The 16,740-nt window shown below is 39.2% G+C and overlaps 1 protein-coding gene across 3 annotated transcripts in view; it reads left to right on the top strand.

Annotated features, from left to right (window-relative positions):
* Nucleotides 1-7,855, top strand: part of slc4a8 (solute carrier family 4 member 8) — a 53,171-nt gene extending 45,316 nt beyond the window's left edge. For 2 of the 3 annotated variants that reach the window (XM_049575894.1, XM_049575903.1), the window contains exons 22-25: nt 75-206; nt 2,028-2,131; nt 2,378-2,483; nt 2,666-7,855. In XM_049575894.1, the coding sequence (XP_049431851.1) occupies nt 75-206; nt 2,028-2,131; nt 2,378-2,483; nt 2,666-2,671 (348 nt within the window). In that variant the 3' untranslated portion in view covers nt 2,672-7,855. The remainder of the gene's footprint in view (nt 1-74; nt 207-2,027; nt 2,132-2,377; nt 2,484-2,665) is intronic. The other variant, XM_049575909.1, reaches the window with a different exon arrangement.
* The last annotated feature ends 8,885 nt before the right edge of the window (nt 7,856-16,740 follow it).

Genomic DNA, 16,740 nt, shown 5'->3' on the forward strand with positions numbered 1-16,740 from the left:
CATCACTTTTCTCTCTTCACTAGTTCCTAAATATCCATTTAAATAACGGATTTTTATTATTCATGTGCGTGAAGGTGCTGGCTCTGGTTTTCGTTCGCAAACTGCTGGATTGGTGCTTCTCCAAGCGAGAGCTAAGTTACCTGGATGACTTAATGCCTGAATGGAAGAAGAAGAACCTGGATGATGCCTCCAAAACAATGGAAGAGGTAGTCTAAATCAGAGGTTCTCAGTTGTTTTTCAACCAAAGCCCCCTTTACCAGATAGAGAATATACTGGGGAATATGTATATGTATATTATAATATGATGTGGCCTATTTTCAGTGTTGGGTACATTACTCTAAAGGAGTAATATATTACACATTACTTATTACATTTAAAAAAGAGTAATGCATCACTTTACTTGATTATTCAGTGTTAAAAGTAATTAATCACACTACTTATTACATTACTCCACAACACTGCTTTAAATGTATTGTCATGCAATTGCAAGTTAACAGTAATATAACATTAGGCATAGGTGGAGGATAAGGAGAGAGAGGGAGGTGGGTCTGTCTCTTGATCCACTTCTATACTCTTTGTGTCTTTCATGGCAACATGGGTGGTAGGTAATAGGGAAATCAAGAAAAATTTGAAAGAAGGAAAGGTCATGATGTCGCTGACAGTATTCAAATTTTGCATTGGAGTCAGAGTTTGGCGCCAACTCTATTGGAGTCCATGAGTCGGGCACACCAAATCACACTATAACCCATCATATCTATGTTGTTTCACCTTTAACTGAAAAATCCTTGCACATAATTAAACAAATATATACATTACATAATGTTGAATGATGTTTTTTATCGAAATGTGTTTGTTTTCCTTGTTATTGGTCTCCAAACAGTTAATCTGTCTCTGTCTCTGTTTGTCATCATGGGAGAAGATGGGATCAGCACCAAACTGTGGCTCCATTGCAAAATCTGATCGCTGTCACTGATGTCATGACCTTTCCTTCTTTTATAGTTTTCTTGACAAAAATGCAGAACTACAGCCTGTAGCTTGAGCAACAGCCTGAGAGCCAGCAAAATTCCGCCAAATGACGTGTTGTGTCATCCAGCAGAGTTTTGCTAGGAAAGAAGTAGGAGGATCTAGGTACTGGTTAGATCGAGGGAAGTTTACAACAGCTCATTTACACAAAGCTGGTTGAAAATTGGCGAAGTACCCTTTTAATTGCCTCAAAAAAAAAAAAAAAAAAAAAAATACAAGTAAGCCTACATAAAATAACATAGACTGGCCTTCCTAACACCATTACATGACAGACTTAAAAGCAAAAACACTTGTTAAAATGACAGATGAACTGTATCCATTATGCTGATAATTGAAGAATTTATGTAATGCAAGTAATGACATAATTGTTTAATTAGTATCTGTAATGTGATTACTGAATTTAGAACAGTAACATGTTACTTTACTGCGTCACTGACAAATGTGATTACAGTAGTGCGTTACTTTATACCGTTTTACACCCAACATCACCTATTTTTTTACAGTGCTATAGTTTTAAACATGTGAAAGAAAAAGACAACAAAAATGTATTAGAAAAATATTAGACATGTATAAAAAGTATTTGGACTATCTCAACACAGAATACCGATAAAACATTGCAACTAATATCAATGCAATTAGCTGCAAATTACACTGTAATTTAACAAAATATCAGACGTAAATAAAGAGATATGGGGTAATTTAAAGTACATTTCAGAAGTGTTTCATTGTTAGAGCATACATATATAAATAATATACAATTTGTTAGATTAAACTGTAAGGTTATGACCTATACAAGGTATAAAAAAATCAAATATTCATTGAATGATGAAGCCTTATGTATTAAAAAAAACAACTTTATATCATGATTATATAAAAGTCTTAAATTTTTTTTACTGAATCACTGGTTTAAAAGGCAGCTTGAATTACTCAGATGAACATAAATAAACACACATGTATTGACGAGATATGTTTGTGGCATGGCATGGAAACATTTTGTCTTGTAGGAATCGCAGGTTATGCTCAGTATAAAGAAGGAGGATACAGCTGTTGTTCAGATTCCCATGGAGAGCAGCAAACCAGTTCAGACTCCCAAAGCACATGACCCCAGGTGAGCACACATACACACACACACCCCCCCTACACACTCAAATGGACCAGATGGACACCAGATGATTGGTGTGGTAAGATAATGAGAGCTATGCCTACTTATTGTTCATCTACATGCACGCTTGTCTTGTTTGGTGTGTGTGGTGTTCTGTCTTCAAGTGCACCCTGTGAATACTAACACACTGGCCTCTCCCTAAACCCCAACTCACTCCCAACACTATCTTCTTGTCCTCTCCCTGCTCCTCAGGTGTGACCCCTCTGATATTAATATATCTGATGAAATGTCTAAAACCACCGTGTGGAAATCCCTCAACTCCAATCAAAAGGACACTCGTCCTGTGGCTGCTAAAAAGGCAAGGCCATACCCTCTTTCTCCTCAACCCCCTGTCATCTGTAAATATTTCCACTGCACACTGTGGTCACCCACCTCTTTTGTGCTATGAAATTTTTGCTCCCACTGGTAGCTGTAAATCTGGGGCAGCCAAATTGTTCTCTGAGCTTTGTTAATTCAGGGTTTGTTTGTTTAACTCTGCAGGATTGATGGGATCGCGTTCATAGACGATTAAAGGATATCCGCAGTCCTGACAGACTGTAGCTCTGGACCACAGGACGCTGCGATTTGGCTGCTTTAACCGTCAGGCACCTCAGTGCTTAGAGAAACAAGTCTGGATGATTTCTACCAGCTACCTGCAACACATAATACTGTCCACAAACACACAGACAAAGAGAGGGTAGTACACTCTCACACACATAGACAGACACACACATGCACATACCTTTGTGAGGACCACAAATATTTTTAAAACCTTATGTCCTAAAATTAAAATCAGTGCTAAGCTTATCCTAACTCTGACTCCTTAACCTTCTTAACCATTTAACCAGTAAAATCTCTGATCTCAACCACCATCATCTGCTGTCAGCTCCAAGACAGGGAAGAAGTCCTTTATGACACATTTTGCCCTGTACACTGCCTTTGGCTTTCTATCTTAATTGTGAGGTTGGAGGATGAAACTTCGAGGCATTCTCTCCTGCAGCAGCATCCACCAGTAAAAACTCAATACTAGTGAATAGCTTGGTTTTAATTAATTTGTATCTGATAATGTAATCTAGAGACACATCCTGGAGCTGCTGCTCCTTCCACGGTGACAGTAAATAATGGAGGACACTGTGACAGCTGCTGGCAGCCCTGGTGATTTCACTGAGATATGGGGACATTGGCTGATTCACACCTGAAAGCCATCCATTTATTTTAAACTCATTCAGATGTAACATCTCAACATGCCAGTCAGTCAGTAATTCACAGTGTCACTGGTCTGTCTACAATGTCAGCCAAAAAGTCTGGATGGTTTGTTTTCAGCACATGGTGACACAGCTGTCATTTGTCTATAAATATCGACTTTACTGCCCAACATCATAAAATAGCCCATAATAAATTCCCTCGTAGGGCAGATTTTTTATTTAATACTAGAGATAGCCTTAAACTGAACCCTAGCACAGATATAAACCAGGAATATGCCCATTTGCCAGTTTTGTTGAGTCAACGTTATAGTTATTTGGAGGATGCAGTTTATAGTACTGTTACATTGTAGTGCATTATACTCACTGGTGTTTGTATTATTTTGTCCACCCCATTTAAACTGTTAAAGACTGCATTAGTTTAAATGTAATCATTACACTCCTTATTTTACTACTGTTTTAATTTGCATTTTTTGGCCACTTGAAACAAGTTGTAACCCCAACATGGAAATATTATCACATTTAAATTTGATACTGTGAGCTAAGCGGATGCTTCTTTACACATCCAGCAGATACAGAGAAAAATTAGCATTCATTTCATGTTTCCAGCCTCCTGATGAATTTAAGTCACATGTTTACTCTGCCTTTTGCTCACTTTTTGGTTTCTACAATCTCCTGGGGGATATAACTGAATCTTTGGTTGCTAAATGGTCCAATATGTTCACCAGCTAGTTTGGTGCTGAGCAGGCAGTGTACAGTGGGTTTTTTGCTTAAGTAATCTGCCTGTTGGAGTTAAAAGCAACACTATGAGATGATTTATTTGATTTATTTAAGTTATTATCAGTTAATCAAGTAATCACGTGAGCCACTGTTGATTAAAAATATATAAATTATATTTGCCTTAAAGGAGTTGTATACAACATTCTGAACATCATGATTCAGGTTGTGTGCACATGGTTCTCAACATCGAGGTGGCTTAGCCGGCAGCTAGCAGCCAGCGGTGCTAACAGCGCAAAAGGCGCTAATAACAACAACAGTGCTGACAGAGCTAATGGTGTTAACCTGGGGGGGGACCGGAGGGTGTGTGTTATCAGAAATAACTGCCGTGTGACGCAGTGCAGAGCCACAGCGATTAACTGGCCAGTGGGATACACTCACATGGGCTAACATGCACGTGCAGGCTGACTGTTTACCGTAACAACAAACAGAGAAGCTTGGATTATGACACACACACACAGAGGGAGGGTGACTTCATTCTCTGCTCAGGACGGTATTACTCCACTTTACCTTTACATAGCAACATAGTTGTTTGCTGCAATGTTAATGTTCTGAATGCCTACAACTCCCTTAAAGACATTTGGTCCTCACAAAGATAGACAAGTGCACACACACACACACACACACATACAAACACACACTCACATAACAACAACAACAACCTCTCTACTCCACTTTTTCACTCCATCAGAGCCAACACCCAGGTTTCACCTCTGTACACTTGGCTGAGCTTCATGATAGAGAGTAAATGCTCCTTTAAAAACAAACCAGTTTGTTTTATTAATCTAAGTAGGTCCATCTGTCATCTTTCCTTAAATCTGCTAGACTGTCTTTTTATTTAATGTGCCATGGCTGTGTACTTTTTCTAATAGTGATGATATGGTCGATTATTTGGTAGATTTTAAAAATACATTGCAGGTTCAGTAATACATAGACAAATCCTCTTTTGGGGCATAAAACTTTGTGTCAGTTTTGTGTGATGATGTAAACTGAAAACTGTAAATGTCAGAAGACCAACTTCAGCTGAAGCAGCAGCATCAATAACGTGTTTTTGAGATGTAGTCTTTTTCCCTTTATGGATGTTCGTCTTTGAACTGATGGAGGCTGTTCTACAGAATATTTGTCGTGTTAGTACAGTGACTTATTTCTTTACCTCAGATGAGTTCATGAAGGCTCCAGCAAGGGACTTTGGATAATGTCAGGTCAGGGGAAACCAGAGCAGAGAGATAGTGTGTGTGAGTGTGTATGTGTGTGCGTGTATATGTGTGTGAGAGTGAGAGTTTGTGTGTCCCTTTGAGTATCAGGAAAATAATCATTATTTTATTATTTTGTGGGGCTGCAGGAATTTCTGTTAAGCAATAACTCACCCAAAATCCGACCCAGATTGACCTCTCCACACCTCTGTATGTATCAGGCCCTTTTTGCCAGTGCAACCTTTCTTCTCCATCCCTGGGTTGAAGAGAGGCAGTTCAGGGAAATGCAACATTTAACACCTAAAACATTTAACATGTGCCAAAAAGAAAATTCCTCACATGGTTAAAAGGATATATTTTGACATCGTCACACTTTCCTTCATTATACGGATCCTTGAGACATGTCACTTTGGATAAACACAGTTCCACTCTCACATGCTCCCCCTCATTTTTAATTATCAGAGTGTAACCTTTAATTAATTTAGGACGGGACTCTTCTGTTTGAGTTTTACACACCGGTGTCACCTCAAAGCTCGGTGAGCCAAAGGGAGAAGAGAGATGATGGTGTGAAAGAATGACCTCCAATAATACTTTATTTGTAGTTGCACTTTCTGTAGATAAAGAAATTGTGATATATTTTATTTTGAAGACCTCTATCAAGCAATTAAATGATTTTACAATAATTTATTACAGTTATTTATTTTTAGATATGAAATTCCAATGTGTTCTCTTTACTTTCTGTATATATTGTAATAAGCAAGATGATCTAAAAGGAATTAATATACTTATAACAGTGAATTCAATAAAATGCATTTAAAGGTTATTACAAAGAGAGCAAAGAGCTCAGATGGGCGACATCAGGAGTTTGTCTAATAAATCGGGATTGTCACACCTTTTTTGGCCTCGATGGGGGAGCCTTGAAACTGTTCGTAAATCAATTATTGATTGATATTAACATGGATAATAAAAGAAAGGAAAAGTGAAAGAATATGATTTTTTTTTCATTTTCTCAGGCATTTTTTTGCCTTTATTTTGACAGCAGGGTGACAGGAAATGAGGGCAGAGAAGGGCTGACACCTTTTGGGAGAGGTCTTCCTCAAGAGCTTTACCAGAATGGGATTTTTTTTGGGTTAATATTAACAAAAAAGTGGGAGTGTGGGTTAAAATGAATAAATTTCTGTCAGAAAGGGCTCTCTGGGAGAAAGCTTACAAGGAAAACTTCTCCCATGTGCGAGGGATGACATGCAACAAATGTCCTGCTCTTCACTTAAATTTATCTATTGTGTTAAATATAACACAATAGATAAATTAATCAATTAAAAAAAATCTCCATTTCAAATTTTTGATCCATTCATTGATGGATTAATGAAGTCATGTTTAAAATCTATTAACTTTTTGTTTTCCCATCCAGTTAAATATCAATCCATGAGTTCTTTTATTACCAGTTTCAAGGCTACTTCCTCCACAGTCCCCATCATTTCTATTCAAGTGACTTCAAAGCAAAGTGCACAAGTACAGTAATCTATCACTGTAACGCCACATGCTGTAATACCTCCTCCGAGACGTGTATGAAAGTTTGGACATTGTGTTTGCTGTCATGTACCTCTGCTTTGACTTATGAATGTGTAGTCTTTGTGTTTCCAAGGACCCATCTCTAAACTAATGAATGGCATGACTAAATATTATTCGTGTAAATATATATATTCTAAATGACACGAATGAGCGCAAAGGATGTGTAAATTAAGAAAAGACAAAATTGTGAAAACACTTTTAAACATCCAATGACTGTAGCTCTAACGAAAGAATTATTTAGCAGTCTTTAAAGTAATTTTAATGAGCATCATGTGTCTTAAACTTGATTTTAAAAGCATTAATGTATATGTGAATGTTTGGTTAACACACTGTTAAATGCCTTCAGTGTACTGTAGGTTTACTGCGTGTACATGTGACCAAGATGGGGTCATACATTTCGATGGATGTGGGTATAAATATACGTGCAGTACGTGTGTGCCTGTCATAGATACATAACCACTTCCTGTTGTGCTGTCATTTTTGACCGTTGACCATCTTACGTCTGACCAAAAACAGAATAGCCATTTATGAGGTGCAGGTTGTTGTTGAGAAAACGTCGTCACTGTGTGCCCATTTTGTACAATTTCCTTGTCGCATTAAAATACAGCGAGAGACTCATGTTTCAAAATCTCTTCTGCCAGAATACTTCATTTTTATGTGTAGATTAAAAAACTGTGCACTGTGTGAGGCTTTGTCCTTTAAATGAATATTAGACTAAACTTGTGTCTGTTTCAAGGACAGCGTCAGGGTGACAGAAGAAAAGGATGAAAGAGAGAGATGATAGAACGTGGGAGGCTTTCAGGGAGAGGAACACCTTAATCTTATAGTCATGGAGCCATAGACAGAGCGATGCCTTGTCTCTTCAACCACTGAATGATTAGTCTGGATGTTTTATATGTATATGTAATTTAATTTTTGATTATGGAAAAATAAATAATACCATTCAAATGAAACAAGCTTTTTGTTTTATTTTTGCATCGTGTCTTTTTGTTAAAAAATCTGATCGGACAGTCAAAGATGTGTGTTTGAGGTTTTATATATAGATGTATTAAATGACTTATGCCACTAGGCGGCAGCAGAGTCACAATCCTTGCAAGTAGATTCATTCTATGAGGACATTGTCCTCCTAATATTTATTTAAATTGAAGACTGTTGGATCAGTTTAAAAAAGACAAACACTGGTTCCAGCCCCAGATCCTGATCGTCAAGTGTCCAAACCTCCTTCCTCTCCCTCCCAACCTCTTGGAGCTGTTTCCATTTTCATTGGATTGTCCCCTCCCTCCTTGTGCTGCACCCCTCCCTCCCCCGTTTTGTTTTTTTTTAAATTTTTTTTTATCCTGAGGTGAGAACACAGTGTGCACATCTGGAGGTGATCCCGGCTGCAAAGGAGTAGCCTGTGGGAAGGGGTATGGGGTTAAAGATGCACTGCACCCTCTATGTATATATCTGTGTGTGCATGTGCGCCTTGAGGGTGTCATGTGATCCCGACTCCCAAATGCTCCTGATTACAAACAGCTGGTGGGCTGTGGTCTCAGCCAATCAGAGGAGCTGTTGGCTGTGACATCAGGTGGAAGGAGGGAGGTGGATAGGGTATTTCAGATTTTTATTTAGCTTATGAATTGAATCGGAACATCAGGCTGATCCATTTGGCTGTGTTGGATCTCCCATACAGTGCTTGAATGTTGCCAGCTGATAAACACATATATCATATTAACTCACTATGTACTTTCAGCTTTTCTGTTTGAGTACTGATTGTTATCATGTAGGTCCAGCATCATTATGGCCCATGGCCAGCACAGGGCCAGTCAGCTGAGGAGGGACCCTGGCCCTAATGTTTCTGTTCTAAGACTTTCATTCAAAGAGATCCTTTGTGCTCATGTGAAGGTCCTGTGGTTTTTGTGAAGGAAAGCTATGGAGCCAACTGGAGCTGGAATGCAGACAGGAATGCATGTTTTTTTCTGCAGGACAGAATGCTAAATGATTAGCAGTCATTTTGGGGGTAATTATGATTTTTTTAAATAGTTTGCAGTGTCTTTGATTCGTCACAAAGCATCCGATCTGATTCAGGATTGTGTGCATGAGTTATCCCGTGCAGTAGGTTCTCACAGCAGATGTGTTGCAGCAGGAACAGCACAGGTGTAACCAATAATATTAATGATATGCTGTGTTCCCATCTAAGTTTACCACTAAGCCATGAAAGTGAGCCTCATGTTTAATATCTGAAAGTGACACAACTGAATGGAATGTGGCCTTTACTGTAGTTACAGCTGTGTTTGACGATCTAAACATCCGTCTTAAAGATATGGTCTGACATTTTGGAAAATACATATATTTATTTGGTAACACTTTGTAATATGGAGCACAAAATTGTGAGTCCTTCCTAAGGCCAGAGGAACTAAAGCTATTAGGTTTCTTGCTGTGAGAGTTAGATGAGTAGATCAATACAACTCAAATATGTATTTCAATAACATATACATTTGCATTGCAGTCAAACAGACAGACTGAATGAATTTATGTAATAGGTCGTAGAATTTACCTAATGTACTTTATAAAGGTTTATGTAATCACTTAACAAATTCAATAACATATCTGAAATACACTAAATGTATTAACAAACATTACAACAACTTTAATTAAGTAAATTAGGTAAATTCTATGAGCTATGGTTATATATATTCTCATAGACTATTCATCTCATTTTGATTTAATTACATAAGAGGTATTTTTTGGTTTATGTTAAAACTACTTGACTCATTTAGATGGAAACTTTATATGTGATTGAAATATTAAAAGCAGCAACTGGGTAGCTTAGCTTAGCGTATAGACTGGAAATAGGAAAACAGCTAGCATGGCTGGTAACACATTTTGTCTAATTGTTTTTACACTTTTTGTTGTTATGGATTAAACAAATGAGATATAACGTATTATTCACTGAGCTTCAGAGGTGTTAGTAGGCAGATTTCCAGCCAGGCTGGTTGTTTTCTCGTTTCCAGTCTTTTTGATAAGCTAAGCTAACTGGCTGCTGGCCCCAGCTATGTAATTATCTTACAGGAGAGTGATATTGATCTTCTTCTTATTCTTTGGCAAGAAAAGGAATACGTGCAGTTCCCACAATGTGAAACAGTTCCTTTAAAAAAGGTATAAATCTTAATTTTGCTTATGGTTTTAATTTGTTCAGCATTAGCTAAATTTTTTATTTTTTTTAAAAAAAATTTTTTATGTAACACATGACTGAATTGTGCTTCCCAGATTTACCTGAAGATATTTTGACATGAACAGGTGCACATAATAACAATTAATTACAGCTGAATTCCATTTAGCTGCATCAGTTTCAGGGTCCTGGCAATGTGCATGCTGGCTCAGTGTCACACTGTCATGGCTTACTGGGATACTTAAATAGAACAGAGCCATTGTTAATGTTATTCGTAACATCTGCTTTTCCTGCGATCCTACCAGTGAAAGAGGCCTGTTCCTCATATTGCTCATTAAAGAGTAATTTAAAGGTATGACTTTAAGATGTAACTCTAACATTCAACATACTGAGTGTGAGAGGAATAAAATAATGAACACTATTTTATGAACGTAACTTTTCTGGTTACGACATCATAAAATATGATAGTCTATGCCTCCTACAAACTCAAGGACAAAATTGTTGATCATGTGTAAAATCCAACCAAAACAGTTGTGTCTTTTTTCTCTCTCTTTTCTCTGTTTCTATTTAACTCACTGAGCTGTTGTCCTTTTTTCTCACTGAACAGAGGCGGCCCTCAGCTCGTCCCTCCCCTCCATCAATCTCTGTCATAAATCTGTCAAGCGGAAAGAAAGGGAACTGCTGAATACAGATTTGTCAGCAATTAATCTAACCTCTATTACTAGACTTGGATATTGTGTTCGCCATAGCAGAGAACAATAAGCCACTCTAACATGGAGCACTGCGCTGCATGTGTGTGTGTGCGCTGTGAAATCATGTGTGTGTTTATGAGAGGAAAAGAGCATGTGTGTGTTTATGAGAGGAAGAGAGCATGTGCGTATGTGCATGAATGCAGTAAGATTCCTTGTGTGTTTTGTTGATTAAAACGAATCAAAGTCCTATTTTATCCACATTTGTCTGCTCAGCATTAGTCTCTGTGTTTTATTGCCTTTATAAAGATATTACACAGCAGTTAAAGCCTCTGGCGGACAGTTACCTGCCATTTAACCTTGAAGAGATGGACAGTGTGCTGAATGTGAGCCTGGCTAATTGACATAATTGACATTCACTTGATGAGTAGAGAGGACACATGATATTAGTGTGTGGTGTGTGCATATGTGTGTGTGTTTGTGTAGCAATGTGCTTTTCAGCTCTGTCTTATTGATTTTCTTAAGGATATGAATTAAAGTCAATATCATGTTTCCGAGACAAGGCGACCATGAGAATAAAGAGTCAACAAAAACATCACCATTTGTCATATTAATAGCATAATAAACGTGTACTCCTCTGTGCATGTGCTTGTTTCCAGTTACTGTGTAAATGTTTATATACAGCACATGAATTCCTTTTAACAAATGAAAAGATTCAAACCAACAATGCTTTAGTTCCTGACCTTTCTACCCTGCCACACTCAGCCCCAAGCACATTTGTTTTTACTAAAGAAGTACATCTTTAAAATCAGCTCCCGTATATGTAGTTTGATTTATTAAAAATAGCTGTGAACATAAGTGGATTACTGAACAAGCCTTCTGGGGAAAGGCCCAAAGGCCTTATGTGTAAGGGGCCCCCCAGCCTTCGCCTGCAAAATATCACTCATATTAGCATGCACTGACCAGGAAGAGAGTCAAAAGGACCACAGAGACATGCAAAGGAACTGTAAAGAGACAAAAAAGAACTAGAGACAGGGGTAAAACAACCGCAAAGAGACACAAAACTACAAAAAGATGCATTATGACTACAAAGGGATGCAAAACAATTATATAAAATGAGGCCAAACACCTAGAAAGTCTGTGAGTCTTGCTCCTGTGGAGGGGAGGTGGGGCAGGGTGTCTACAGGTATCAGACTGTTAAATCAAATGCTTTTTAAGACCCTTTCAAGATACCTTTAAACAAAATTTAGGGCATATTTTTAGACAAATCATATTTTTCTCATTCAAGCAAGTTATATGTGGTCTTGTGCAGAGGTATGTGTTATGTAGAAATATGGTTATTAGAGAGAATTAAGTTTTGCCAACAGCTAAATCCAAGTATGAAGTAAAATGACAGTATAATAGTTTTTTAAAGAGTTGTAACATTAGAAATGTGGACTTTTACATGGAAAGGCTTAACTCATCTTTACAAAAAGACATTTAAAGATGTATAAATGGTAATAGATAAAAATGTTTATAGTAGTTAAGTTATAGTAGTAGACCTCACAAATTCAAATTTAATACTATTTAATGACCTTTCAGGCCTAATTGTTATACAGTTGCATATAAGACATTTTAAGACTTCTTAAAGGGGCAATAAGTGAACAAAAAGCGAAATTCATCATTTCTAGATTGAAGGAATTAAAAAATTGCTATGTGAAGAACTAGAGGTGTAATTTCATCTGGAGTATAGCATGACTTCACACACCCTCTCTCTTTGTTGATCTCCAGCCCATTGTTTACAAGCCGGTCCGGCTGCGCGTTCATGTACGTTCATGTGAATCCCCCCCACCCCCCCCACCCCCCCCTCCTCCTCTTGGAGCCCTTGGCCCTTCCTCCCTATAAAAGACTACAGCCAGTGAGCAATGGTAGGGCGTATTTTCAAAGTGAAATGGCGGAGTCAAATGTCTGTTTTAGTTAGTGTTACAGTAACGTTAGGCACATGTAGCTATGTCAATTCAATTAAATTTAATGTTACAATCGTAGCATGGGTTAATGTCCGGAACTTGAGTTATTAGTGGCTCGGTCTCAGCAATGGGTCAGGCATTTCGGTTGTGTTAGGTGAGTAGCCCGGCAGCCCAGCTAACATTTGAAATTAACATTGTAAAATGTAGCCCGGCGGGCAGCCTGGCGGCTGTGTTTAGCTATTCCCCTGTCTACTTCAATGATGATGGTACCTGTAATAAATGTAATATATTTGCTGAGACGGAGGCGAGGCTCAGTGACTAGAAGAGCTGGTAGAAGCGCTCCATAGCTGTAAGTTACTCCAGTCGCCGTAGTAGCTCTAGTGCTAACTCCAGGAGCTAACGCTAACATTCCTACTCTTCTGCGTGAGCCAGAGTCGTGAGCATGGTAGGAACGTTAGCGTGGCAGCTGACCAGTGCTAACGCTAACAGGAAAGCAGGGAAATAGCTAAACACAGCAGAGACAGAGAGTGAGTGAAAGACATCGCTAACTGCTCCCTGCTGAAAAAAACAGCATGGACCAGACCAGCATGGACCAGGATAATTTCTATGCTGGTCCATGCTGGTTTTTTCAGCAGGGATAAACTAAGCCAAACTAAGTTGGTTGTTCAGGTTTTATTTCCTCGCCCTTGTGGCGAGTGAATCTGCCTGTAGTGAAACCTAACCGGTGCTTCTTCCTCAGGCTCCACTTCACTCAGCTGCCAGCACAGCCAGTTAGCCTCTGCTAGCTTCCCAGCTAACGTTAGCGCCGGCTCTCCATTTGGATCCAACTGGAGCACCGAGCCCTGGTTTGTTTTTCAGGTTAATGTGGGAAGAAGCAGCGGGTATATCGGGCAGCTGAGTGAAGCTGAGTGAAGCTGAGTGAAGCGGAGCCTGCAGAAGAAACACCGGGACCGTCTGGATGTAATAGTCCATGGAGAGGCTGCGGTGCTTGGCTGCACAGACAAGGCGAGTGGGATGGGGGGTGGAGAGGAGAGGTGTGGCTCATGACACACTTTGTTTTGGTCTACAGGCAGTGCACAACAGTAAATGTAGCGGTGAAACGATTTTGCTTTTTGCCCCTTTAAGGACCTGCAGACACCCTGTGGAGGGCTTTTGCATATCTGTGCCCAGGGGCCCATTGTCTGATAATCCACCCCTGAATGAGCACTTTATTTTGTAGCAAATGTAATTTAACAGGATTGATAGTGCATTGTGTAAAATAAACTACAGTACTAAGAGGCAACCTCCAGGTATGAAAAATAAAGCAGAACGCAGGAGTGCCAAAAACTGCAGTTCCTTGAATGGCCACTTGAGGCTGGCTCCATGAGCGAGTCAATCCCCATAGAGCCCCATGTTAAAATGCCCAACTTTACAGCAGAAATAAACATGTTTACAGCCTGGTACAAAAAACAGTTTTGAACTCTATAGCTAATTTCCCCATGCATGACAACATTATGGTGAATTTTTCTTAAAACATGCCTGTTTGCTTTTTATTAAGACTCGAAGTTACGCATATGTAAGGGTGTCACTGCTTTTAGTGACAGGCTGTCTACAGATAGTGTCCTCTCCTTCTAAAGCCCTATTCGGACGGGATTAGTTTTACATGGGCACGTGAGGTAATGTCACTTTACCACAGGACGTCAGTAATATTAATGGCCGATTCGCATGGGATAAGAAATATCAGTAAAACTACCACAAGTGAGAGGGGTAAATTCATTCACGCACCGCCGTCCCCTCCTGCCGTCATGTGCGTATGATAGGACTGTCAAAAGCACCATGAAATTGAGTTAGAATATTTTCGAATTAATTTAGTAGAATTCGAATAATATCAGAATTTATTATTAGTAGTAGTAGTAATAGTAGTAGTATTAGTATTATTTCTTTCTTTCTTTTTTTTTTTTTTTTTACAAAAAACCCCCACAAAAAATAAGATGCTTATTGTTGGCGCAATATGAACGTGACACTCGGATGAAAACACCTGTTCTGACCTCACTGAAGTGCCAGGTATGATCAACTTCTGCCTCGCTATCTGAGCCATGTTTGGATACTTCAGTGCGTAGTTTTCCACCACAAGAGTGGATCCTGGTTGGCTCGCAGTAGTGTAGGCAGGGAGGCAGCAGGTGCAACACTCTCCCTGTATGTCTCCCCGAACAGGTCACACATCGCGGACAGTGCAGTGGGTGGTGTTGGCGCAGCGGGCTCCTCCATTGGCGCCTCTCCCTCCCGCTGCATCCCGAACAGGATTCGCCGTGATATACAACATTATTGATAGTATTAATTAATTATTAATGATGACTCCAATTTAGGTTCGAAGTTATAAAAAATATATCTATTCGAATATATTTCTAACTTCAATTTTTTTTTTTTTTTTGACAGCCCTAACACACATATTTACTGCTGGTCTATTTGCACGGGATTAGTATTACTCTGGAACTCTGGAACTCACTGCCACCTGACCTTCGTAACTCTGCCACCCTGCCCATCTTCAAATCTAAACTCAAAACTCATCTGTTCAGACTTGCTTACTCTCTCTAAACTGCTTCACACGGTCCCCCCCCTCCCTTTTATTGTTTGTTGTCTTTTTATCTTGTATTTTTATCTTGGTTTTTATATTTTCTGTACAGTGACCTTGGGTGTCCTGAAAGGCGCTTTCAAATAAAATGTATTATTATTATTATTATTATTAGTAGTATTACCTGAGGTAAATGTCCTGGACCCTTTTACAGAAGGTAAAAGTCGCGGTAATCTTTACTGACATGATGCGGTAATGATTACTGACATGGCACATTCGGACGGGAGTAAAATCTCTGGTAATTATTACTTTACCCCACGTCCCTATGTAAAACTAATCCCGTCCGAATAGGGCTTAAGTCAGATCCACCCCTTGCTCCTCCAAAGCCCCACCCTCTCACCCAAATATGGTCAATTCTGGCGCCAGAAAAAAAAAAGGTGATGACCCAGTGCAATAGTGTGCAATCTTGACGTGTTTTTAATAGTTTTTGAACAACAATAAGGCCAGCGGTGCAAGGTAGTTATTACAGGGCCCAGTGCATGCAATGATGACTAGTTATGCAGCATTAACACAGAGACACACACACACTATTAAGTGAATATACAAACCAAACTAGCTACAATATATTAAATAGAGACTTGATGTTGGACAACATAAACATACATATTACCCATGTTACATATATTATTTACAGTCTATGATATTACCCAGCAATCATTATGGTACACGTGTATATGACATACATATACATATCTGTATATGTGCATGGTTTTTAGAGTTTCATTAACTTTACTACACAGTGCTACTGGCTATTTTACAAAAAAAATAAATACATTCCCCTCGTCAAGGACATATATATAGCAAATGCCACTGAGAGTTCTTTTTTGAACACAGGTGTACTCCCGAGGTGAGAATTTAAATCACACCCAGGGGGGTCATTCTCTTCTCAGCACATCATTGGAGGGCCTTCTCTCTCTACACCCCCAATCCCAACCCCACCCTGCCCCACGGGCCCCAGCGCGAACACACTGCCTATATTTACGCCCCTGAGTGAACCTCTGTGGCCCAGAGGATTAACAGACCGGCAATGCTTGTTAGTAGGATCAATTCATTGTTTAATTTGGTCTTGTAGGTGGATTTGTTAACAGTCAGAAAATATAAAATATCACCACAGTTATCCATTAAACGCAAGCCCAGTACTTTGCTGACGCTGACATTGCCTGTGGGAGACAATACACACATTTCCTGTTCTTTTCCCAAATATTTCCTGTTCCTGTTTTGCCCTCTCGCTGTCTCCTTCTCGCTCTCTGCCTCATAATTCACCCTTCAAATCATGTATGTGAACATGCTCGGGCATGTGGAAATGAAAATTGTACTCTAGGTATTTAACTCTATAGCTACAACAGCAGTCCGGCTTTTGAAGGCATGGATGTATTTTCATCATTAACCCCATTCCTGCCTCCCCGTGCGCACGCGCACGCACACACACGCACAC

This window comes from Epinephelus fuscoguttatus, linkage group LG1 (assembly GCF_011397635.1).
Source record: "Epinephelus fuscoguttatus linkage group LG1, E.fuscoguttatus.final_Chr_v1".
Taxonomy (NCBI): domain Eukaryota; kingdom Metazoa; phylum Chordata; class Actinopteri; order Perciformes; family Serranidae; genus Epinephelus; species Epinephelus fuscoguttatus.